General features: G+C 34.3%; 1 protein-coding gene across 1 annotated transcript; it reads right to left on the reverse strand.

Annotated features, from left to right (window-relative positions):
* Nucleotides 1–19,494: 19,494 nt before the first annotated feature.
* LOC123780144 (olfactory receptor 2AJ1-like) lies at nt 19,495–20,439 on the reverse strand. The gene has a single exon (XM_045778928.1). The coding sequence runs from the start codon at nt 20,437–20,439 to the stop codon at nt 19,495–19,497; it is 945 nt and encodes a 314-aa protein (XP_045634884.1).
* Between the last annotated feature and the right edge of the window lie 6,471 nt (nt 20,440–26,910).

The following is a 26,910-nucleotide window of genomic DNA, read 5'->3' on the forward strand; positions in this document are numbered from 1 at the left end:
ATTCTATTCTTTGGTTCCCCTGAAAGAAGAGAAAAACACATGCAGTACATAAAGAGATATGTTTTGTTTTTTTTTTTTTTTACTTTTAAAAAAATTAGTCTAATTGTGAAATTTTCATGCAATACCTAGGTCCTTAAATAAATAAAGTTTCCTATTTTGAGAGACGTTCTATGTTGTTTCACAAAGTTACAGGTTAAGGTGGTAAGCATTTATGTTCAAAATTTTCTGTAAAGAATTAATGAAATAATAAAAAGAAAATATCTGTATCTACCTGAATAGGATATGGATAATTCTATGCCCTTCATAAATTCACATATCAAAAATATCAAATATTTTAATTAAATATAAACATAATTCTTTGGCCAAGACTGAACACAAGTTTATATCAGTTCAAATATTCCTTTGGCTCATAATATGAATAAATTTAGTGACACACGGAAGGTGTTTATGTTTTCATTCAAGGTTATATTACTCACCCTTTCAGGCATATATGAATAACTGTAACTTTTTTTTTCTCATGTTGATAAGCTAGATTTGCTTCTTGTCACTGTGTCCTACCTTATCAGTTATCAGTTCATAGTGTGGACTCAGAAAAATACAAGAGTTTATTGCCTAATAACATCAGGTACAAATAAACAGTCTTAATTATTACATTCCTCCATAATCATTACTTTCAACCTTTCATTTTCATTTCTGACTATAGAGCAAACCTTTCTTCAGATATTCTATAAATCATGCATACTGCAACCTTCACTATTTCGCTCAAGCATCCCCAAACAGAAAAGTAAAATTTTAAAATGTCTTAGGGAGGCTGGGAAGATGACAAAGTAAAAGAGCCATTAACTCACTTCATCCCATGAATACAACTAGATAACACTCATGACAGCATAAATAACCCAGAGAATGACCCAAAGACCGACAGAGGAAACTACACAAATAAAGGGAGAGAAGAAGCCACTTTGAAGAATGTAGCAATTCCAGGGAGGAGTTTAATGAGAAAACAGACCATGACCATCATAATAGGGAGGATACCACAATCATGGGGAAGAGTGAGTAAAGACTATCACACAGAGGTCCCACATGGGGAAGACAACTTCCCATAACTTTAGACTTTGAAAGAAAGAGGAGCCAACCTTCATGAGTTCTTATAACTACCAGAAATTAAAGCCTGGAATTTTAAAAATCAGCAGACTCAGCTCTGTGAGAACCCCAAAGTCATTAGTAAGTGGAGGTCCTGCCCTTAAATAGATAGCGTGACAAATAGCCCATGCAGATACAGCATAGAAGCAGAAGTTTGAAAAATACCTGGACATATGGGAGTGAATTATTTACTCACCTCATAGTGTTTCCCAGAGAGGCAGGGGTTGCAGGAAGATCCCTCCATGAGCAAAGGAGATGATAGGTAACATTTCCCTTTCCTGCCCTTCCCCAGTATAAACATAGGGCCACCTGTAGGAATGAGAACTGTGCAGACACTCACTACCTGATTACAGCAAACCTCACCCCTTCTTACATTTTCATGGTTCCACCTTTTCCAGTCAAGCTTTCCTCAGTCTGCATTTACTGGCACCCTCCAGAAGGCCAGCACAAATCCCTGCCTACACTGAGTCTCTAGACCTATGAGTTTTGCATGGCCTCACTTCTGGTGGCAGTGGTAGCAGGTCTCATTTTGCAAGCAGACCAGTGCACACATGGAAAAAGTAAACTTTATCCTGAAGAGGGACAAAACGCGACCCATGACAGGAAAAGAGAGCTTCTACAGACAAGTGGACTAAAAGAAAAAATGGCCAGGACACAATGGCAAAGCACACACAACACTCATAAGAGACACTTTCTGAAGTGTCAGGCCCTGGATAACAGGGGACACCACACTACAGGATACTACAGGAACTCTTCTTCATAAATCCATTACCTAGGAGAGCAGGAGATATAGCTGACTTGTCTAACACAAAGAGATAGACTCTGAGAGTTATACAAAATGACGAGAAAGGGGGCGCCTGGGTAGCGCAGTCGTTGGGCGGCTGCCTTTGGCTCGGGGCGTGATCCCGGCGCTCCGGGATCGAGTCCCACATCCGGCTCCTCCGCTGGGAGCCTGCTTCTTCCTCTCCCACTCCCCCTGCTTGTGTTCCCTCTCTCGCTGGCTGTCTCTCTGTCACATAAATAAATAAAACCTTTAAAAAAAAAATGAGAAAGAAGAATATGTTCCAAGTGAAATAAAAGGACAAAACCACAGCAAAACACCAAAGCAAAATGGATATAAGTAAAATGACTACTAGATAATTTAGAGTGATGATTATAAAGACACTCACTGGATTTGAGAAAAGGGGGGGGCATCAATGAGAACCTTAATGAAGAGATAAAAAGGAACCAAGCAGAAATGAAGAACACAACAAATGAAATTAAAAATATACTTGATGGAACAAATATCAGGCTAGAGAAATCATGCGAATGAATTAATGACCTGGAAAACAGACTAATGGAAAATAATCAAGTTGAGCAAATAAGAGGTAACAATTATGCAAAATGGGAATAGAAAAAGATAACCCTGTTGCTCTGTCAAGTGTAGTAACTTTCACATGATAGGAACCCCAAAGGAAGAAAGAAAAGAGGGTTGACAAATTATCTGAAGAAATAATTCTTAATCTGGTGAAAGAAACAGATATCCAGATCCAGAAGGCAAGGAGATCCCCCCAAAAAATCAACCTAAGATAGCCACACCAAAACACATAGTAATTAAAATAGAAAAAAAAGAGCAATAAAGAAAGCAAAAAATAAAGCAACAAGAGAAAATAATACCATTACATGCAAGGTAAACCCTACAAGACTGTCAGGATTTTTCAGCAGAAGCTTTCCAAGTCAGAAGAGAGTGTTGTGACATATTCAAAGTGCTAAAATGTAAAAATCTGCAGCCAGGTATACTCTAACCAGCAAAGCCAGCATTCAGAATAGAAGGAGAGATAAAGAGCTCCTCAGAGAAATGAATACTAAAAAAGTTCATGACCACTAAACCAACCCTAGTAATATATTAAAGGGAAACCTTTGAGTGGAAAGAAGAGACCATACATGACAGTATGAGAGTAGGAAACAAAAAAACAGTAAAAAATAAGTATTTCTGTAAAAATCAGTTAAGGGTTTCAGAAAATAAAAGGTTGTAAAATATGACACCCTATGCCTAAGTATACCAAGGATAGGAGTAAAGAATGTGTTCAAACTTAAGTGATCATCAACTTAATATAGACAGCTAAATACAGAAAATTCTATATACAAGCCTAATGGTAACCACAAATAAAAAAGCCAGTAATAGATATGCAAAGAACAAAGAGAATACCATCCCAGCTTATCATTACAAAATAAAAAATAAAAAAATAAAAATTACAAACCATGAAAAACAGAAAGACAAGAAAGAATCAGATAAAAACTACAAATACAACCACAAAACAAGTAATAAGTGGGAATAAATACATATCTATCAATAATTACTTTGAATATAAATAGAAGAAATGCTCCAATCAAAACACATAGGGTCACAGAGTGGATTTAAAAAAAAAATGACACATCTATATGCTGCATACAAGAGACACATGCCACACCCAAATTTGCCTGTGGATTAAATGTGAGGGGATGGAGAAACATTAATCATGCAAGTATATGTCAAAAGAAAGCCGGTGTAGCAATACTTCTATTGAGCAAAACAGGTTTTTTTTTTTTATTTTTTAGGATATTTATTTATTTATTTATTTAAGAAAGAGAGAGAGAGAGGATGCACACATGTGCACACACAGTGTGGGGGAGGGGCAATAGGAGAGGGACAAGTAGACTCCTTACTGATCACTGAGCCTGATGCAGGACTTGATCATAAGACCCTGAGATTGTGGCCTGAGCTGAAATCAAGAGTGCAACATTCAACCAACCGAGCCACCAAGATGCCACTATATTTAACAAAATTTCCTGTAAAGCAAAGACTATAACAGGAGACAAGTATACTATATAACCATAGAGGGAGCAATTCAATAAGGTGACACAATAATTGTGAATGTATATGCACCCACTATCGGACCATCCAAATACATACAACAATTAATAAAAAACACATACAGGAATTAATTCCTAATAACACAATAGTAGCAGGGGACTTTAATTTCTGACTTACATCAATGGACAGATCATCCATATAGAAAATCAAGAAGGAAGGATTGGCTTTGAATGACACACTGGACCAGATGGATTTAACACATATATTCAGAACAATCCACCCTAAAACAGCAGAATACACAATCTTTTCAAGTCACATTCTCCAGATTACATCATCTATTAGGCCATGAAACAAGTCTCAACAAACTAAAAAATCTAAGTCATATCATTCTTCTTTTCTGACCACAAAATTAGAAATAGAAATCAACCAAAAGAAAAAAAAAAGAATATGGAAGGATCACAAGTACATGAAGGTTAAATAATATGCTATTAAACAATGAATGCATCAACCAAAAAATCAAAGAAGAAATAAAAATATTACAAGGGAAGAATTGAAAATGAACACAACAGTCCTAGAATCTTTGGGATGCAGCAATAGAAGTTCTAAGATGGAAGTTCACGGTAATCCAGGTTTAACTTAAGAAGCAAGAAAAATCTCAAATAAACACCCTAACATTACACCTAAGTGAGCTAGAAAATAGTATGATAAACAAAACCTAACACCAGGAGAATGAAAGAAATAATAAGCATTTGTGCAGAAAAAAATGATATATAACCTAAAAAAATACAAACAATAATAATAAAACAGATCAATGAAAACAGGAGATAGTTGTTTGAAAAGATCAACAAAATTAATAAAACTCTGGCCAGGCTCATTAAAAAAGAGAGAGAGAGATAGCGAGGCAGAGAAAGAGTTCAAATAAAATTACAACTGAAAGAGAAGAAATAAGAGCCAACACAAGAGAATATTATGAAAAATTAGATGCCAAGAAATTAGACAACCTAGAGGAAATTCATAAATTTCTAGGAACATAAAATCCAGCAAAATTGGAGCCGGAAGAAATAGAAAATTTGAACAGACTGATTACCAGCAAGGAAATTGAAACAGAAAAGTCCAACAAAGTCCAGGACCATATATCTTCACAGGTGAGCTCTACCAAACATTCAAGTAAAAGTTAATACCTATTTTCTAACTATTCCAAACAATCGAAGAGGAGGAAGGTATTCCAAATTAATTTTATGAGTTCAATACGACCCTTATGTAAAAACCAGAATAAAATTTGTATGGAACCACACAAGACTTGGAATAGGCATAGAAATATTACAAAAGAAAAAAGAAAGAAACAGTAGCTATCACAATTTTAGACTTAAAGTTATATTACAAAGCTGTAGTAATCAAGAGAGTATGGTGCTGGCACAAAAATGGACACAGAAATGAATGGAACAGAATGGAAAACCTAGAAATAAACCCACAATTATATGGTCAATTAATCTTCTACAAAGGAGGAAAGGGTATACAATGGAAAAGAAAAAGTCTCTCCAACAAATGGTGGTGGGAAAACTGACAGCAACATTCAAACCAATGGCATTGGACCATGTTCTAACACCATATACAAAATAAAGTCAAAATAGATTAAAGACCTGTCTGTGAGACCTGAAACCATAAAAATCCTGTAAGAAAGTTCAGGCATTGATTTATCAGACATTAGTCATAGTGACATTTTTCTAGATGTTTCTCCTGAGGCAAGGGCAATAAAAGGAAAAATAAACTATTGGGACTATATCAAAATTAAAAACTTCTGCACAACAAAGGAAATGTTCAGCAAAACCAAAAGCCAACATACTGAATGGGTGAAAATAATTGAAAATTACATATCTGATAGAGGCTTAGTATCCAAAACATATAAAGAACTTATAAAACTCACACCCAGAAAACAAATAATCTAATTAAAAATGGGCAGAAGGCATGAACAAACATTTCTCCAAAGATGATATCCAGGACAACAGACACATGAAAACATGCAACATCATTCATCAGCAGAGAAATGCAGGTCAAAACTTGTCAGAGTGGCTAAAATCAGAAACCAAGAAACAATGTGTTGGAGAGGATGTGGAGAAAAAGGAACCCTCTTGCACTGTTGGTGGGAATGCAAACTGGTGTAGACACTTTGGAGAACAGTATGGACATTCCTCAAAAAGTTCGAAATAGATGTGTCTTTGAAGAGAAAAGATGAAATGAACTTGTGGGACTTCATCAAGATAAAAAAGCCTTTGCACAGCCAAGGAAACAGTGAAAAAAACTAAGAGGCAGCCCACGGAATGGGAGAATATATTTGCAAATGATGCTACAGATAAAAGACTGGTATGCAAGATCTACAAAGAACTTCTCAAACTCAATACACGAGAAACAAATAAACAAATCATAAAATGGGCAGAAGATATGAACAGACACTTTTTCAATGAAGACACACAAATGGCTAACAGACACATGAAAAAATGTTCGAAAACATTAGCCATCAGGGAAATTCAAATCAAAACCACATTAAGATACCACTTTACACCAGTTAGAATGGCAAAAATTGACAAGGCATGAAACAACAAATGTTGGAGAGGATGTGGAGAAAGGGGATCCCTCCTACATTGTTGGTGGGAATGCAAGTTGGTACAGCCACTCTGGAAAACACTGTGGAGGTCCCCTAAAAAGTTAAAAATTGAGCTACCCTATGATCCAGCCATTCACTACTGGGTATTTACCCCAAAGATACAGACGTAGTGAAGAGAAGGGCCATATGCACCCCAATGTTCATAGCAGCATTTTCCACAGTAGCTAAATCATGGAATGAGACAAGATGCCCTTCAATAGATGACTGGATTAAGAAGATGTGGTCCATATATATGATGGAATATTACTCAGCTATCAAAAAGAATGATTTCTCAAGATTTGCTGCAACATGGACGGCACTGGAGGAGATAATGCTAAGTGAAATAAGTCAAGGAGAGAAAGACAATTATCATACGGTTTCTCTCATTTATGGAACATAAGAACTAAGAAGCTCGGTAGAAGAAGAAGGGATAAAGAAAGGGGGTAATCAGAAGGGGGAATGAAGCATGAGAGACTATGGACTATGACAAACAAACTGAGGGCTTCAGAGGGGAGGGGGGTGGGGAATGGGATAGGCTGGTGACGGGTAGTAAGGAGGGCATGTATTGCATGGTGCACTGGGTGTTATACGCAACTAATGAATCATCGAACTTTATATCAAAAACCAGGGATGTACTGTATGGTGACTAACATAATAAAAAATATTATTATGAAAAAAAGGGAAAAAATAAAATAAAATAGAAATATTCCAAATGAATGCTCATATAAGTAAATGTGTGCAGCTCTCCACCCTGCAAAATGGGATTTAGTGAAAGAATTTCCATATGGCTGCGCATGTATTCAGATAGGATAACACGGATGCTATCTTAAACAGAATTTTTTTTCTGTAAATCTGAGCTCTTCATATGCACCTTTGTTGATTTATACCAAGTAGCAAAATACACAGATGTCAAAATAATAAAATAAATAAAATAAAATAAATAAAATAAAATAAAATAAAAATGTCAGGGGGTTAATTTCCATGAAAAAAATAGTTGAGATTTTGATTGTTACTCATTGAATTTAGAAATGAACTATGGCAATTTTTTCTCACTTATTAAATTTTCTTCTAACTTATCCAGTAATGTTTTACAGATTCCTGTGTGTAGATCTTCCATTTATTGTTTTAGACTTATTCTTGCAGATATTAAAATTTGACTGCAATGGATTATAAAAAAAAAAAAGAAAAACAAAAACAAAAAACAATAAAATGTTTTAAGCCCTAAACAAACAAACAAAAAAAGTTCAAAATAAAAATACCATATGATCCAGTAATCATGCTACTGGGTATTTACCCAAAGAATACAAAACCACTAATTCAAAGGAATACATGAACCCCTGTGTTTATTGTAGTATTATTTGCAATGGCCAAATTATGAAAGCAGCCTAATTGTCCATCAACTGATGAATAGGTGAATGGATGAAGAATATTTGGTAAAGAGATAGATGATATATAGATGATAGATAGATAGATAGATAGATAGATAGATAGATAGATGATAGATAGATGATAGATAGATGATAGATAGATGATAGATAGATAGATAGATGATAGATAGATAGATAGATATAGATAGATGATATATAGATAGATAGATGATAGATAGATAGATAGATAGATAGATAGATAGATAGATAGATGATAGATAGATGATAGATGATGATAGATAGATAGATAGATAGATAGATAGATAGATAGATAGATGATAGATAGATAGATAGATAGATGATAGATGACAGGTAGATAGATGATAGATATAGATAGATGATAGATGATAAAAGATAGATATAGATAGATGATAGATAGATATAGATAGATGATAGATGATAAATGATAGATAGATATAGATAGATAGATGATAGATAGATAGATGATAGATAGATGACGAATAGATATAGAGATAGAGATAGCATTCAGCCATAACAGAGAATGAAACCCTGCCATTTACAATGACATTAATGGAGCTGGAGAGTACAATGTTAAGCCAAACAAGTTAGTCAGAGAAAGATAAATACCATATGATTTCACTCATGCATGGAATTTAAGAAACAAAACAGATGAGGAAAAGAAAAGGAGAGAGAGAGAGATGATAGATGATGATAGATGATAGATAGATGATAGATAGATAGATAGATAGATAGATAGATAGATAGATAGATAGATGATAGATAGATGATAGATAGATAGATAGATGATGATGATGATAGATAGATAGATAGATAGATAGATAGATAGATAGATAGATAGATAGACCAAGAAACAGATTCTTAACTATAGAGAACAAAGTGATGGTTACCAGTGGGGGAAGTGGGTGGGATGATGGGCAAACTAGGTGATGGGGCTTAAAGAGTACACTTATCATGATGAGCATTTAGTAATGTATAGAATAGTTGAATCACTATATTGTATACCTGAAACATATAACTTTGTATTTTAGCTGTACTGTAATTAAAATTAAAAACTTAATAAAAAATAAAATAAAATATTTAAAAGGTCTTGATCTTGATCATCTCCTGCCCATTTTCATTAAATAATACCTTATATTTAAAACTTGTTTTAACAGAAGTAAAAATTATATTTTTATCTCAAATATTTATCACCTCTCCCTCTGAAATGCAGCTAAACTAATGGGAATGGATTAAAAATATTAGTTATCACAAGATTTTTTAAATTATGTACATTTTAAAAAGACCTAAAATAAGGCATGTCAGAGGGAGAAATTCAGGACATTTTATATGATAAGATTTGAATAGAGATATGATTATTCAATTAATGAGGAAAACATTTTGACATCGCAAGAAACCATTGGATTGGGAAGAAATTGTATTCCAAAGGAAAGTATCAGTTGACAAAATTTGACCCCATGTGATATGAGTGGGCTGTCAGTCATTCTACTTTGCTTAAAATAGGGAGATTCTTGGAACATGGGGCTTTCACTTTTAACCTGAGAAATGTCCTGAGCAAACTTGGACCAACTAGTTACACTATGACTTATATAAAATTATAGAGCTAGAGATTACTAGATTTTTGGGGATGTTGCCATAGAAGAGGGGAAGATTAAAATATACACACAGCAAATTAAGATAAAAAGAAGTTATGGCAGACAATATTTTTAATAAAAAGTAATACCTGAAAGTTCTACAATATATTAAATACATAAAATTAAGAAGTATTCTTGAAAATTAAAATAAAATTTGGCCAATATAACTGACTTATTCAAAATTTTGAAAGACAAGTATCAGAAAATCTTACAGTAAATATAATACGTTCAATCTTAGCCAAAAGGTGAATAAGCAATAAAAAAATATAACTAAAGGGAAAAGGGAGAGACACTAAGAAATAAGAAAAAGGAAATTTAAAAATCTATGCAAGAATACTTATGTATGATTTCTGTGCAAATGTATAGAAAAATTAAATGAGATAAAATTGTCAAAGCATTTCTAGACTGAACATGAGCCACCATCAAGACAGAATTCAGAGTCCAGCAAAATGAATGAGAACCACTCTGATAACTTCTGATATGCTAATTGAGAAAAAGCACATGTTTTGTTTCTTAAAATGTCCTTAGGTTTTCAGTCTAAGACGCATCATATTATGTTGATATCAAAATATATAATATGGTAATATTTGAAATCACTTTTACTCTTACTGCTTCTCATTTCTTTTCTAAAAATGATTTTGTCTAGTTTTATAGATAATTAAAAAGAGGAGGGTAAAGGTATTTTAAGAGGGTAATAGAAACTTATAGATGGCCATCAAACCTTGTACTTGATCCCAATGTGTATTTTTTATACCAGTAAGACTATGACATCATTAAAATAAAAGATCTTCCTAGCAATTTTTCTATCATGCCCACTGTTTATTTTAATGTTTACACATTAATTTTCAAATACATAAATAAACTTCTATCAGATTATTTTTACCAATATCTTCTGCTTCTAGACACTGAAATAAAAATAACTAGCTTATGCATAGTCTATTTACAAAAACTCTCACCTGTACTGATTACTTTCAATCCCGTGAAAACTTTGACATTTAAGCATTAGCATTAATTTCACTGCACACAGGTGAGAATTGATAGCATCTGTCTGAAGTGACATAATGGATGAGACACATGTTTTGCTCCTGGGCCACTTCCATATGTGGAAGGGAAGACACAGATGTGAACTTTGTTGGCCATCTCACTAGCATCCTGGACAAGGGTCAGAAATTACGTCCACTTGACAACAAGATAAATGATTTAAATAATTTTATTTAAATAAATTTCATTTTATTAATGAATTTACTTAAATTGTCTTAGATATTAAAGTTACATATTTTACATCTTCTCCTTAGAGACATATTTCCTCAGTCCTGCTTTTCCTGTGTTCTTACTGGCTCCCTACAATGTCCTAATTGCTCACAACTGTCCTCTAGTAAATGGAAGAAGGGAGGCCTGGTGATATCATTTACCAACATGTAATATACCAGGTCCTCTAAATGAAGCCAAAATCATAGTTGCTTTCAATCAAAAGGTATCACTATCTAGAATGATATGTTTATCAAAGAGCACTCGTATCATCTCTGTAAGTCAGGTTGCAGATACACAGAATCTATCCTCCAGTTGCTTTTGCAAGTTTGAAAGATTCACATACTACATTTCTGTAACTACTCTCCTTGCATTAGTTTTTTTTTTTTCCTATCCTTTTCTTCAGAAGTTTGGAAGTAAAATATTGAGAAAAATGTGACTCAATTTTAGAATTCAGGTATTTATTATTGGTACAGATACTTAAAATGTGCTTTCACTGTTAAATAGACTAGAAAACTAAGACATAAATATTCACAGTCATTTATTTAAGAACACACCAACCAATGTAGAGCGAGGTCTACAATTTAGGCTTTCTGATTCTCTATTCAGGGATTTATCCCCATGTCAAAACTATTTCAAAATTCTGCTTTCCTTCTTTTCTGTAGTGACTTTTCAGAATGGCAATAATACTTACCAGAAGTTAGCCTGCTATAGAAAGATGTGTTTTCTGTAGAAATCATTTTTGGTTTAGGAAATCCTTTAAGGAACCAACCTGGGCAAAGTTCAATACCCTACCTATGTTACAATATCTAATTCTGCATCCGTACATGGAATCCTGTGTGAGCTCCCTCTTTCCACTAAAGCCTAACTCAACCAATCCCAAAATAGGAGATGCAAAGAGAACTTAATGCTTTAATACTGTGTATTCCTTCAATGTTTTAAACATTTAAGTATCTCATTTAATATTTACACAAACTTATTTTTCAATAACAAGTGTACAAATTGTTAATTTATATTTGTGTATGTATTTCCATAAAGCTGCATAAATTGAAATCAATTAGAATCAAAGTTATATACATACATGTGCACATGCACACAGATCACTAAAATGTATGCTTTTTTGTTGTTTCAGGCTGGGTTGATACTTCTACATTTCACAAGTAAATTGCTCAGAATTTGGTGTTAAACCTTCAATTTACTTCTGGTATTGCCATTTATTAAAAATGTGACACTGATCTGGTGAATTTACCTCTGTCAGCTTGTAGCCTGCAGGCATAAAATTTAAACAAGGATATATAGTTACTGCTTAGCACATGTGACATGTAAGTTATCAGTTAACATGCTGGTTCCTAACTGGAGTTGGAACTGCCCTCTGCCCAGGGGCATCCTGCAATGTCTAGAGATGTTGGCATACTGGTGCTCCTGGCATCTAGTAGATAATGCAATATACAATAGAGAGGACACTACAGAACAAAGAATTATCTCGCACAACATACCACATTTGCTGAGGCTGAGAAACTCTAAAGTAATCGTAGCTTTGATCATTTCTACCTTTTCTTCATTTGGACACTCATCATCCAAGATTACACAAGGATTTTTTTTTCATTTTTTTTTCTTTATACTCTTTTTTTTCTTTTTTTTTTTTAAAGATTTTATTTATTCGACAGAGAGAGAGACAGCCAGCGAGAGAGGGAACACAAGCAGGGGGAGTGGGAGAGGAAGAAGCAGGCTCATAGCGGAGGAGCCTGACGTGGGGCTCGATCCCATAACGCCGGGATCACGCTCTGAGCCGAAGGTAGACGCTTAACCGCTGTGCCACCCAGGAGCCCCTTTTTCTTTATACTCTTATTCAATTCTCACAAACACAAAACCAGGCTGTCCATACATTCCTGTTGTGCTAATTTCACTAAAGGTGAGTGCACAAGGCACCATGTAACCACTTCCCCCTCACTGACAAAATTACATAGAGGAAGCAACACACCTCAGTACATTTGTTGAGGACTTGACTCTGGGTGTTATCTTGATTCCCGGGGTCATCTGTGCATCCCAGCTGAATTCAGTTCTCATACAAGTGGACACTGCATAAACCCATTTCAGTAAGTCTCAGTCTGATCCTGATCTTTTTTCCAATTTGGGTATTGTGTCTGCAAATTGACTCTGAAGACAAAGAAAACAAACACAATACTGTTGTCTGTGCTTGTTCTCCAGGCACTCTGCTTAATGTTGTCATATAAAAAGCCATCAGTGCTGACACCACCTGTAATCTTATTTTGAACTCTGTCTGTCTCTTAATTGACCCCCTGAATGGAAGCATCATCTCCTTAGAGATATTTGATCACAATGAGGAAAGGATATTTAAAAATGGAACTAAAATGTATATAATCATATCAGGTGCACATATGTGACCAGCTACATTGCCTAGAGTATAAAATCCATAAGAAAAAGTCACATTACAGACATTCCCACTTTTGCTGTCACCTTCGTCTGCTCCATGTCAGAGATTCTGCCACAGACTCTAAAAACATCACACCATCCAACAATACCTGGAGTTCCCTTCCCTGAGTTGTCCAATGCGTTCAATCTTACTCATATTTTAACTATCTCTTAAATAAACCCTGTTATATAGATTTATTTGGTCAGCTCAGGATAAATAAGTTTTTCTGTTATTTGTCAATCTATTATAGTTCACCTATACTTTTATTTTAGCATCTGGTACCCATATCATCAAGTTTCAAGTGTCTCTATTTCATGAATGTGGCAGCCTTGAGGGTAGGGCCGTGTCTCATTCCCCATGATTCAGGTAAGAAGGTCATACATAATATCAAGTACTTCACTATTTTCACCTTACTTCTATGATGGATTATTTGTGATCACAAAAGTTCTTCCCAGGGACGCCTGGGTGGCTCAGTCGTTAAGTGTCTGCCTTTGGCTCAGGTCACGATCCCAGGGTCCTGGGATCGAGCTCCACAAGGGGCTCCCCACTCAGCGGGAGGCCTGCTTCTCCCTCTCCCACTCCCCCTGCTGGTGTTCCCTCTCTCGCTGCCTCTCTCTCTGTCCAATAAATAAATAAAATCTTTAAAAAAAAAGTTCTTCCCAGAATTGAAGACAATGTAAGTTTTAGGCATAAATATCATTTTGTTTTTAAAAAGTTCACAAGTATCCATCTGATTCTTTGAATTTTACTTTATTTCTTAAAGATCTTTTTATAGTAATTTTATACGCATTATGACCTAAATATAATTTTCTTTTTGAAGTCCTCTACTTAATGAGCTGTGGACTTATTACTGGCTTATCGCATTGCTTAGCAAAGAAAAATTCTTTATTAATTGTATTCAAAGTGTCCTATAGCATTTGCATGTTTCTCCATAAAAACACAAATTAGAACCAATAGGTCACTGTCTTTCTTACTTCTGGGCATGCCACATGCATTTCCTGCATAAACTTCCTGGAGTACATTCTGCAAAAAGGTTCAACTTACCTGTTAATGTGTACTAGGCATTTCACATACATCCATGCAGACACATCTACAACCAGGACTATAGGCTTCTATATTTGGAGGTCGATCTTACTATTTGTTGTTTTGGTCAGGTTCATGTGGCAATGCCCCCTGAGAGCAGGATGGAGGCAGAGTTACTAATAATGCAGGATGGCCTCAGGCCAGCCTGGTGTGAGGGGTAATGACAACTTCCCAGATGTTTTCACAGATTTTTGTTTCTGCCAGCTCCTTGGATAAAAATCAATATGTTTATTTTAACATTTCTTATTATTGAAAAATAATTTTATTCAGGTGTTCTGCATTTCTGTTTTACATCCGGCAAGTATATAGTTATACTATACTCACACATATTAATTATTTTGTTAGTTTTATTATATTGATCAGCACATCTAGTAAATTAAAATGGATTAATTTGAGATATATGTATAGATTTATTTAATAATATATAATAATTTTCATATAATTATATGTGTATATGATGTATATAATATGCATGTACATATATGTATATATAATTATATGTATTCTATATATGGGATTATATATTAATTATATGTATTATGTATAATTATACATAATACATATTTATTATATATAATTTATGTATATATATTTATTTTTATATAATTACATACAATTATATTATATATGTATATGTATCATATATATAATTTATGTAAATGTTTATTTATATGATATATAAATATATACCAAAACATATATAGATATATATACCTAAATATATAAATATATAGATGTATATTTATATACCTAAATTCTTTAAATTTATCAAATTAACTTACATTATATTTTAATTTTTAATCTTTCACACAATTTGCATGATATTTTAAAAAATAGCAAAAGTTAATGTGGTCAAAAAGTATAAACTTCTAGTTATATGTGAAACGATTATATATTATTAAGTTTATTTTTTTCTGTTATAAATGTCTGATAACATAAAATAATGTGTATTATTACCACAGAGGAAGAGTTGTCCACTGTGGTTTGTTATATTTTGAAACTATATATTTTTTTAAAGGCGTTATTTATTTATCTGTCAGAGAGAGCACAAGCAGGGGGAGCAGCAGGCAGAGAGAGAAGCAGACTCCCAGCTGAGCAAGGAGCCTGATGCAGGACCCAATTCCAGGACTCTGGGATCATGACCTGAGCCAAAGGCAAATGCTTCACCAACTGAGCCACCCAGGCGCCCCTGAAAGTATATTTTAATACAGTTTTACTCTAAATGGTACCTACTTGTTCTTATTGCTTACATGTTTTCAATAATAACATCAATTATAATGTTGATCCAGTGCAAAAGTTTAAAAAAGAAAATGTTTACTTATTTATTTATTTGTTAATTTATTTTTGGTAAAGAAAATTATCTCAAAGTCAAAGTGCATTGAATTTGCAATCCAAGCTACTTGGACAATGTGTTATTTTGTGAAGATTAAACAGTTTATTTTTCACATTAAAAAATTAAAAAGCCACAAAGTTTTGAAGACAGTGTTTTTTATTAATTAATTTATTTATTTATTTATTTATTTATTTATGAGAGAGAGGGAACTAGTGAGGGGAGGTACAGAGAGAGAAAGAGACAAGCAGACTCCTTCCTGAGCCTGGAGCCCAACGATACGGGGATTGATTTCAGGACCCTGATATCATGACCTGAGTCAAATTCAGACACTTAACTGACTGAGGCACCATGGTGCCCCAAAGATAGTGAGATAGTTTTTATTTTCTCTTCTTTAGAGGACAAAAATGTGTCTATAATGACAGTTTTCAAGAACTTTCATTTGACCTATGGAAGGAAGTTAGAAAAAAATTCTACAAAGAAGTAAAACATTTTATACTCTGCTTTAACATGGCCCCTGGTTGTCATAACCATAAGTATGGAAGATCGAATAAGCAGCACCGTTTGGATGAATTGAGAATGCCAAACAGGGGATGCCTGTGGTCTGCATCTGAGGCAAAATCATCCCCAGAGAACCACAGCTGCCAGTGCATGGGGTGGCTATAGGAGAGTGGACAGTCAGAATGGCTGTGTGTTCTCAGATGCCAGTACAGCCTGGAGAATGGCATGAGACTATGGCACAGGCCTGACTGGCAGCTGAAACAGCCAGTGGATGGAGGATAAGGCAGAGCTTGGAGGACACTGGTGCCAGTGAAGGCTAAGCCAGCAGGAGGGAGGAAATGCAAAGACCCTCCTCCTTATTCCCCATGTGCATGGCCTGTGCTTGCAGAGTCCACAGAGAGGAAGACAGACAGGGATGCATCAGAGTCAGACTCATGATCACAGTTAGGATCAATACACCCAAAGAAGCTAGTGAGAACCAGGGAATTACCTCAAACCAGAAAATTCTCCAATTGCAGTTATAATCATAAGACCCTTCACACAAACACTCTTCTATCTTCAATGAATTCCAGGAAGAAAGGGAGAAAAGGAAAGAAGAAGATTCTTGATTTAGCAGATTAAAAACCTTGGACTGACAAATTATAAATACAGGCAAGCTTCAGTCCTTTGAAGGGACAATTTTATTGTTGTATGTTTTTCTTCTGTGAATATAAGTAGAGTCTCATAAAATAAGATGGATTCAATTCAGAGAGCTAAACTAGTATTTCAGTATATGAAAATGGTAAAATACAGGAAGAAAAATATAAGTGAAATTAGAATGAACAAAATGCAAATTGACACCTGGGTAATCTTAACACATCCACTAAAGCTATAATTAGCTGTGTGTTTTTTTTTCCAAATAGTAGACTTAAATACAAAAATCCTGTATTTCTTCACATATGGGTGATTTTAGCCATTATTATATAATCTTTAAATTCCAATTTATATTGTTATAGGAACATCTGGACAGATAATTTCAAAATATTAATTGTGAAGAAAATTAATATTACTCAGTAATTTATGTATATTTTTGAAATAACTTGATTCAATCTACTTTTTTACACTCTTCTAAAATATACAGAGGATGCTACACATTTAATTTTTACAAGGAGAAAAAAATCAATCATTAACATCACCATGTATTTTCCTTAAGCATATCACAACACTTGACATTTTGGTGAATCATTCCTATCACAAGTTAGCAAAAATATTAGGAGAAATCCTGATAGTATGCTATTCTGTATTAAGGCATTCAATGCTAGCTATTACAATAAGCAACTTCAGTGTTTAAAGATAGCAAAGTTTTCTTGTCACAATGAGGCATTGTGACATGAATGAGATTGTTCTCTGTCTCTTGCAGCTGTGTCCTTCTGGATCATGTGATCGCCAATGTCTCCATGGAGAAGTCAGAAATGGATGACTGGAAATGATACATTTTACTCATGCTCAATCTCTTTTGCACAGAAGTACTCACATGGCTATGACTTAAATTTCACAGAAAAGCTGGGAAATATGGAAGATCATCTCAGTATTTGTTAAGCAATGTATTTGTACATATGCAGTGTATAATATAAAATAAATGAATTAAATGAACAGAGTTACTATTAATAAAGAATGATATTATATCTCATTAAATGAGAGAGGTGATAAATCTGGGTATTTCTTTTATTCAACGTTGATCCTTTTTACAGGTATAGAATGATTTGTCTCCAAGTGAGATTTTAAAACATATTTATAAATGTGATAGAACAGATGAACACTTGTACATAAAAAGAGTCAAGAGATAGAGAAAGTCACAAGTGACCACTTTTAGAGGAAGCTGTTTTTAAGTACTCATAAATTATAACTGTGAGAATAGCATTGTTTTGTAACAAACTACAAATAGGGGAAATAACATACTAAGATTAAACAAATTGTTCAATCTAATTGGATTAGATGGTGGTAAAATAACAAATTGATCTATGGCATACTTTATCACTAAGGTAATCTAGATAGATCATAGATGGACAGCTTTATTGATTACCAACTCTTGATAATAGCATTATGACCCAGTCAGAAGGTTTTATACTACTAACCTTATTACTCTTTGAACTTGCTACTTCATGGCCTGTATATTTTAATAGAACCTCTAGCAGATGTTATAATCAGTGACAGCAGAAGTTTAAAAACACTGACATTAGTATTCCAGGCCCTGTTTGACTTGCTATGGGGAAGGCTTCCTGTCATGAACTGTAAAGTCTCAGATAAGGAATGCAGGGTTAAAGGCATGGCTATCAAGATAGTCTTTCTATTTAAAATAGCTGACTGCTCTACAGTCAGAAAATTCTTGAGACTAGTTAATACATATTTTAGGCCTTGCATTCCCAGCTTGTAGCTCAGAGAATTAAGGTGGTAATTCATATAAGTATCTTGGTTCCCTTAAATACCATGGCTCTTCAGAATTTTATTATTCACTTTTATATACTAAAATGGCATTAAACTAAGACAGAAAGCTGATGAGTGTTGGGTTTTCCCAAAATTTTCAATCAAGCAATTATAGGTCAACTGGTGGCCATTTTCCAATTCATAGTATTAATTCATTCCATTGTTAACAAGGAAGAAAACAACAACTATCAATGCTACCAATAATGGGAAAGTTACACAGGGCTCTGATTCACTTAAGGAAGAAACATCAAGTCTCATGGATTCTATTCCTGTTAGTAGATACTCAAAGACTGATTTCTAAGCCAACACAAAGAAATTGCTGAGAAGCAACTGACTTCTAACGTAGAATCCCCAAAGTGTTAGTTTGTAATGGCATAATATGCTTCTAGATGATACCAAGCTGAAGCTTAAGGCAGTGGGCTTAGCCTTCTATCCTATCTACCTTGTTTTCTGCTCCTTCACACAAGAGTCCAGGATTCATGCTTCTGATTATTGCCTGATGAGTTTATGTGGCTTCCAGATTTCTTACTAATTGTTGCTCTAATTTTACAATTTATTATTTTGAATTATATTCTCAGTGCAATTAGCAAGGCAGAGCTATTTTATGCCATGTCTCTGTATTGAGATCTTTTTGGTGATAATTTTGGTTGATGGTAAGAAATTGAATGAAACACTTCATCTCCTAGACTAATACATGATTGTTATCAGATAGACCAAAGTGCATCATATAGTATAAACAATATTTACAGTCAATAAAACAATATCCACTAAGCCTTTATACTCACATTTTAAAATATAGTGAACACTTGCATAGAACTTTTTTCAGGGCTCCCATCACATCTTTATTCCGAAGACTATAAATCATGGGGTTGAGCATGGGTGTCAGAATAGTGTAGAAGACAGATGCAACTTTATCTTGGCCTGAAGTATGGGAAGAGATTGGCCTCATGTACATGAAAATGATGGCACCGTAATATAAACTGACCACTGTCAGGTGAGATGAGCAGGTTGAGAATGCTTTTTTCCGGCCCTCAGCAGAAGACATTTGAATGACGGTGACCAGGATGAGTGTGTAGGAGGCAAGGATGACTGAGAATGGAATCAGAAGCAGAATGGTGGTGCTGATCAAAATCCCAGTCTCATAGGTCAAGGTATCCTCACAGGAGAGACGCAAGACACCAGGAAGTTCACAGTAGAAATGATTGATTTCTCTGGATCCACAAAAGGGCAGTCTCATGGTGTAGACTGTATGTATCAAGGCATTGAAAAGGCCACTGGCCCATGAGCTAACAGCCATCTGCTTACAGAGGGGCCAGTTCATGAGAAGTGGATAGTGTAAAGGTTTGCAGATGGCAACATATCGGTCATAGGACATGAGTCCCAAGAGGATACACTCAGTCCCACCCAGGGCCAACCCCAGGAAGATCTGGGCACCACAGTGGAATGTGGAGATGACCTCCTTATGTAGAAGGTAGTTTGTCATCATCTTGGGGACAATGGCAAGTGTGAAGAGGATGTCAATGAGAGAGAGTTGCCAAAGGAAGAAGTACATAGGGGTATGGAGATGACAATCTACCAAGATAAGCAGAATTAAGAGGCTGTTTCCAGTTAGTGTGAAAAAGAACATCATGGTGATAAGCATGAAGATGCAGAAGTGAGTTGGCGTGTATTGGAGCAGACCCAGAAGAATAAATTCAATGATAGTGTCATTATCCAAATGTTTCATTCTTGCAATCTTTGTAGAGATAAAAGGAAAAGCATATTGTAGGAAAAATATTTAAGTATTAATAGGGTACTACATAGAAGTTAACCAATGAGAAAATGTTTGTATTTCCTAATGAATTCTGGAAAAAATAGTGAAACCAGTAGATGTAAATTGGTCAAATGATATTGGTCTGGTTTGATTTGTGCTACTGTCACCAGCTAGACCCCAAGACCAGATCTTAACGGCTCACTCACTTGTACCCACCTATCTTTGTCCCACATTTTTCATTGAGCTCTTTTTCTTTTCAATCTTTTCTCTTAACTCAGGCAACTGGAAACCAAAACTATCTCTCAAGCTCTAGCAACTGCCTTGACAAGACCTGTAGCCAGCAGACCACCCAGACCACTTTGGGTGTAACCCCCAACCTGCATATGCACAGATGGACCATGGAATGATCTGTAGAATGACCAACAACTACCATAAACTCATTATAATACTAAAATCTCCACCCAGGGAGAAGCACAAACCTCATTTGCATAACATACAAGGTATGTATAGACATGTGGGCATGTGTGGCCTTATGCCCACATATACATACAATGACACTACTTCCCTATCTAAATATTCATCCTAACCCTAAATAAAAGAAACCCATTCACCCTTGCTTGAGGAGTTATAGCTTTGGAAGCTATTCCCAATAATGTTCTCATCTGTTACAAACAAAATTTACTTTGTGCAACGACTCACCTGGTGTAGTTTCTGTGACTCACCAAAAAGTGAACTATGTCGGTTCAGTTACACAACATGATGTGGAAAAGTTAGCTATATGGGTATTTCCCCTTTTTTAATATATTTTGGATACAGGTTCTTTCAGTCCAAAATAGGTTGAATAAAAAGTTTGCTTTATTAGTGGTTTACAAGCAATTTTGTTGAAGGTTTCTGGTGGAATACAACTAATCAGATTGATTTTGTTCCACTTCTGGGGGTTCCTCTTCATTTCAAAACTGATCCCTAGAACAAAGCAAAGTTCTGTGAGCTAGTCTGTTAAACATAAGCATTGAAGGTAGAGATATCAAATGTTATAGACCTAAGGACATACACGTTCTGAGTTGGTTACTAAAATCTAATTCTCCTAAATATATTTGGTATTTTTAAATTTATTTTACTTTGATTTTTTAACTTTTTAAAAAATTATTTATTTAAAATTATTTAAATTCAACTTAGTTAACATATACTGTATTTTTAGTTTCAGGGTTAGAGGTTAGTGATTGATCAGTTGCATATAATACTAGCGTTCATTACATCAAGTGCCCTCCTTAATGCCCACCACCCAATTAACCCATCACCCCACCCACCACCACTCCAGCAACCCTCAGTTTGTTTCCAAGAGTTAAGCATCTCATGGTTTCCCTCCCTCTATAGTTTAAACTTATTTTATTTTTCCTTCCCTTCCCCTATGTTCATCTGTTTTGTTTCTTAAATTCCACATATGAGTGAAATCATATGGTATTTGTCTTTCTCTGGCTGACTTATTTTGCTTTGCATAATACCCTTGAGGTCCCTCCATGTCCTTGTACATGGCAAGATTTCATTATTTTTGATGGCTGAGTAATAGTTCATTGTGTATATATCTATATATCTATGGGTGTGTGTGTGTGTGTGTGTGTGTGTGTGTGTGTGTGTGTGACAACTTCTTTATTCATTCATCTGTTGATGGACATCTGGGCTCTTTCCATATTTTGGCTGTTGTAGACATTGCTGCTATAAATATTGGGTAGCATGTGTGCCTTCAAATCACTTTGTATCCTTTGTATTAATACCTAGTAGTTCAATTGCTGGGTCATGGGGTAATTCTATTCTTAACTTTTTAAGGAACTTCTGTACTGTTTTCCAGAGTGGCTGTGACATTTGCATTCCCAACAACAGTGTAAGAGAGTTCCCCTTTCTCCACATCTTTGTCAACATCTGTTGTTACTTGAGTTGCTAATTTTAGCCATTCTGACTGGTATGAGGTGGTATCTCATATTTGGTATTTTGTAGATATGTTTCTCACTTCAGATACTTAGGTTTTTTCTAGATATAATGAGCATTTCCCACATGGTTTTCCTACAAATGTTATTATTCCTTCTATGGACCATTCATCCAACTTTCAAGAATAAATGGAGATATGAAAAATATTCATATGGCTATTTAATCCTGATGATGAAGAAATTATGCACTGGATTCAAATGGGAAATAATCGCTTTAGAAATCCCCTGCCTGATGAAGGCTCACATAGTCATGTGCGTCTTTATATCAATATAGGAAAGGTTTTGTTCAAATACACAGCTGCTCCTCACCTCTACTAAGTTCCAAATTATTTAACCTCACAAGAACATTCCTTCAAGTCATTATCTCATTCCTTCTCTTAAAAAGTATTATTAAACAAAATCTTATAAAATATATTATTTTTTACCTAAATTGGCATGATTAAACATATTGGTAGTTGTGCTTTTGTGAAGAAAAACCAGGATTTAAAATCAAGAATCAGTACCTAGATATTGTTTCCTATATTTATTAGCTGCATGTCCTGATAATAAATATTTAATTCACTCTAAACTTCACTCTCATTGTTTGCAAAATTGGGATTCTAATTGACCTATCTCATTTTTTTTCACACAAAATATCTTAAAGATCATAAATGCTCTTAAAATTGTTAAATACTAAATTGATTAAACCATGTGTTTAAATTCCTTTTTTTAAAGAATAAGTCAGGTAAATTGATCAATTCCATATCTAACTGGGGAAATTAAGTTGCTTTGAAAGCCTTCTCCACATTTTACAAATTCTATAGTTGTACCTTTTTTAAAAGATTTTTTTTTTTATTTGAGAGAGAGAGAGAAAGAGCACGAGCAGGGGGAATGGCATACAGAGGGAGAAGCAGACTCCCTGTAAAGTAGGGAACCCAATGCGGGGCTTGATTCTAGGACACTGAGATCATGACCTGAGCCAAAGGCAGATGCTTAACCGACTGAGCCACCCAGACACCCCTGTTTCTCCTTCTGAAAAGCTATTATGATGTTGATTTACTAGATTATCAAGAGTGAATGGTAGTACTTTGCAAACAATTTTAGCTAATAGACTTAAATATTTTTTTTCTTTCTAATACTTTTTATTTCTTGGGACCAAAGCCTGGTAGCTTCATATTATTTACTGTAAAAGCAGAGTCTTTGTAGAGTTTATCACTATTTTAAATACCCCATCATTTTCATCATAGGAATATAATATATGTTCTGTACTGTTTAGAAATGTTTTCACTGTAAGCATAAACAGTTGGCCCCTATAAGTGTAAATGAAAAAATATTAATGAAAGAGGACTTTAACTACTTCCATTTTGACCTTAGTCTGTACTTTCTAACGAGTTATTATTTCCGCTTATTTTTTAAAATTCAGGTAAACACCCTGTGGGCAAAGGCTTATGTATATGGAGCCAAGTTAGGGCGATTCTTTGTCCATTTAACACAATATTTGTACAGTAGCAGAAGATCCTCTTACATTTGAGTTAGTGATATATGCCTAAAATTAAGCATTGAGATGTTCATAGTTATGAATTTGAAATCACGTGTGCAGAAATATCCATTTTTATAGCTGCTTACCTTCTAGGTGATTAATGGTCTGTTCACAAAGACTAGGAAACCAAGCGAATTCAATCTTGTACCTGTTACTGGGTCACAGGTTAAATATTTAAGCTAAATAAATAGAAAGATCTTTAACTAAATATGTTCTGTGTGTTTGTTTTCATATGGCACCAGAAATAAACACTAAATAAAGTAATTTAAACCTGAGGATGTGTAAACATGGGAATTTTATTCCCTTCTGATTACTTGTCCTGAATCATCTCCAGCGGGTTTTTCATCATAGAGAAATGAGTCAGGTAAAAGGAATGACTAATTGGAACAACTGTGAAATGTTACCAAGTCCCTCAACACTCTCATGTTTCCCAGGGGAAAAAGAAGAATGCCAAGAGTTTACTATGATTTAGGTAAAACATGAGATAATGTAATATGTTACAAGTATCAACAAAGTTATTTGTAATTTTGTTTCATATCAACTGAAACTTTTTTTGAGAAATGAGGTGGGACTAAATAGCATTAAATAAAGTTTAACCAATTTCATTGTGCAATTAGGTTAATGGAAGCTCTATAGGAAAGTTATTTTAAAAAATCACTTAGTTGGATCATTTCAAAAACATTGATAAAAAGTCAGTAAAGGCAATTTGAAATATTGTGCCAACTGTGATTCATCCAGAATAATAATGTAGTATTTATAAGGTGGTAAACAATTATTGAAGACATAATTTAAAAATATATCCATGTTCCTTTATGCTATCATCAATAAGATCTAAATCTAAGTATATAAATGTCCTAGACACCCCATACATCTGTTTACTTAAAGAGAATAAATACTTAATACAAGCAATTATATATATAATTTCATGGACTATAAATAGGTAATAGATATTTGAAGAGTTTTGCAAAAGAAATATGCCTGTTATTTATAAGACACATCTATTTTTATCTTTGTTATAGTGTCATACCCTACAAGGTAAATCAATATTTTATCTAGGTACCTTTATGTATAACTTTATATTAAGTACCAGTGTATTGGAATGGGTGTATATAATTACCACCACCAGCAGCAGCATATAATCTCATTATTTAACTTATAAGTTAAATTTTCTTTCTTTTGTGAAAAATTAAAACACTCAATCTAACTTTGCATAATCATAAAACATTGTTTTTTGGTCTTCTAGATATAACATATGACTTCACTCAGTGTATTGATAATATCATTACTTAAACCCCTTAGTTTTCTATACTTTTATAGTACTTTTTCAGTGCATTTTTGTTTTTTTTTAATTTTTATTCCAGTATAGTTAACATACAGTGTTATATTAATTCCACATATACATTATAGTTATTCAACAACTCTGTATATTACTCAGTGATCACCATGATTAGTGTGTTCTTAGTCTCCAACACATATTTCATCCATCCCTGCACCCATCTTCGCTCTGGTAACAATCCATTTGTTCTCTGTATTTAAGAGTCTGTTTCTCAGTTTGTCCATTTCTTTCTCTCTTTTTTTCCTTCCTTTAATAATTTGCTTTGATCTTAAAATCCACATATGAGTGAAATCATATGGAATTTGTCTTCCCCTGACTGACATATTTCCCTTAACATTATACTCCTTAGCTCCATCCATTTCCTTGCAAATGGCAAAATTTCATTCTTTTTTTATGGCTGAATAATATTCTACTGTATTTATATACCACTTCTTCTTTATCTATTTCTCTGTCAGTGAACATTTGGATTGCTTCCATACCTTGGCTATTGTAAATAATGCTGCAATAAACACAGGGGTGCATGTATCCCTTTGAATTAGCGTTTTTATGTTCTCCGGTTATATAGACAGTCATGTGATTACTGGATCATAGCATAGTTCTATTTTTAACTTTTTGAGGAACCTCCATACTGTTCTCCACAGTGGTTGCACCGGTTTGCATTCCCACCAACAGTGCACAAAGGTTTCTTTTATCCACTTCCTGACCAACACTTTTCTTGTGTTTTTGATTGTAGTAATTCTGACAGGAGCAAGGTGATGTATCAGTGTAATTTTGATTTGCAAGTGTCTGACAATGAGTGATTTTCAGTACCTTCATATGTGTCTGTTGGACAACTGGATTTCTTCTTTAGAGAAATGGCTGTTCATGTCATCTTCCCATTTTAAAATGAATTATCTGTATTCTGAGTGTTGAGCTTTATAAGTTCTTTATATATTTTGGATACTAACCCTTTATTGGTTATGTAATTTGCAAATGTCTTCTCCCATTCCATAGATTGCCTTTTGGTTTTGTTGATTATTTCCTTCACTGTGCAGAAGCATTTTTTTAATGTTGTGCCAACAGTTTGTTTTCCTTTTATTTCTGTTGCTTCAGGAAACATGTAGAAAAATGTTGCTATGGTCGATGTCAGAGAGATTACTTTCTGCATTCTAAAGTAGGATTTTTATGTTTTCAGGTCTCACATTTAGGTTTTTAATCTGTTTTTAGTTTATTTTTGGATATGGTATAATAAAGTGGTCCGGTTTCATCCTTTGAATGCAGCTGTCTAGTTTTACCAACACCATTTGTTGAAAAGACTGTCTTTTCCCCACTGGGTATTATTTCCTAGTTGATAGAGATTAATTGCCCATATAGTTGTTTATTTCCAAGTTTTCCATTCTGTTCTATTGGTCCATGTGTCTATTTTTGCCTTTTGATTACTACAGCTTTGTAATATAACTTGAAAATTAGAATTGTGAGACCTCTAGGTTTTGTTTGTTTGTTTGTTTGTTTTGTTTTGTTTTGTTTTTTTGTTTCACTTTTGGGATGACTTCACCTATTTCGGTTCTTTCATAGTTCGATACAAATTTTAGGATTGTTTGTTCTACTTCTGTGAAAAAATACTCTGG

Source organism: Ursus americanus, chromosome 5, assembly GCF_024610735.1.
Source record: "Ursus americanus isolate L20-20 chromosome 5, mUrsAme1.1.p, whole genome shotgun sequence".
NCBI lineage: Eukaryota > Metazoa > Chordata > Mammalia > Carnivora > Ursidae > Ursus > Ursus americanus.

Bases quoted from the DNA above. Each gene is read 5' to 3' on its own strand.
- LOC123780144 (XM_045778928.1), bottom strand. From the start codon at position 20,439: ATGAAACATTTGGATAATGACACTATCATTGAATTTATTCTTCTGGGT.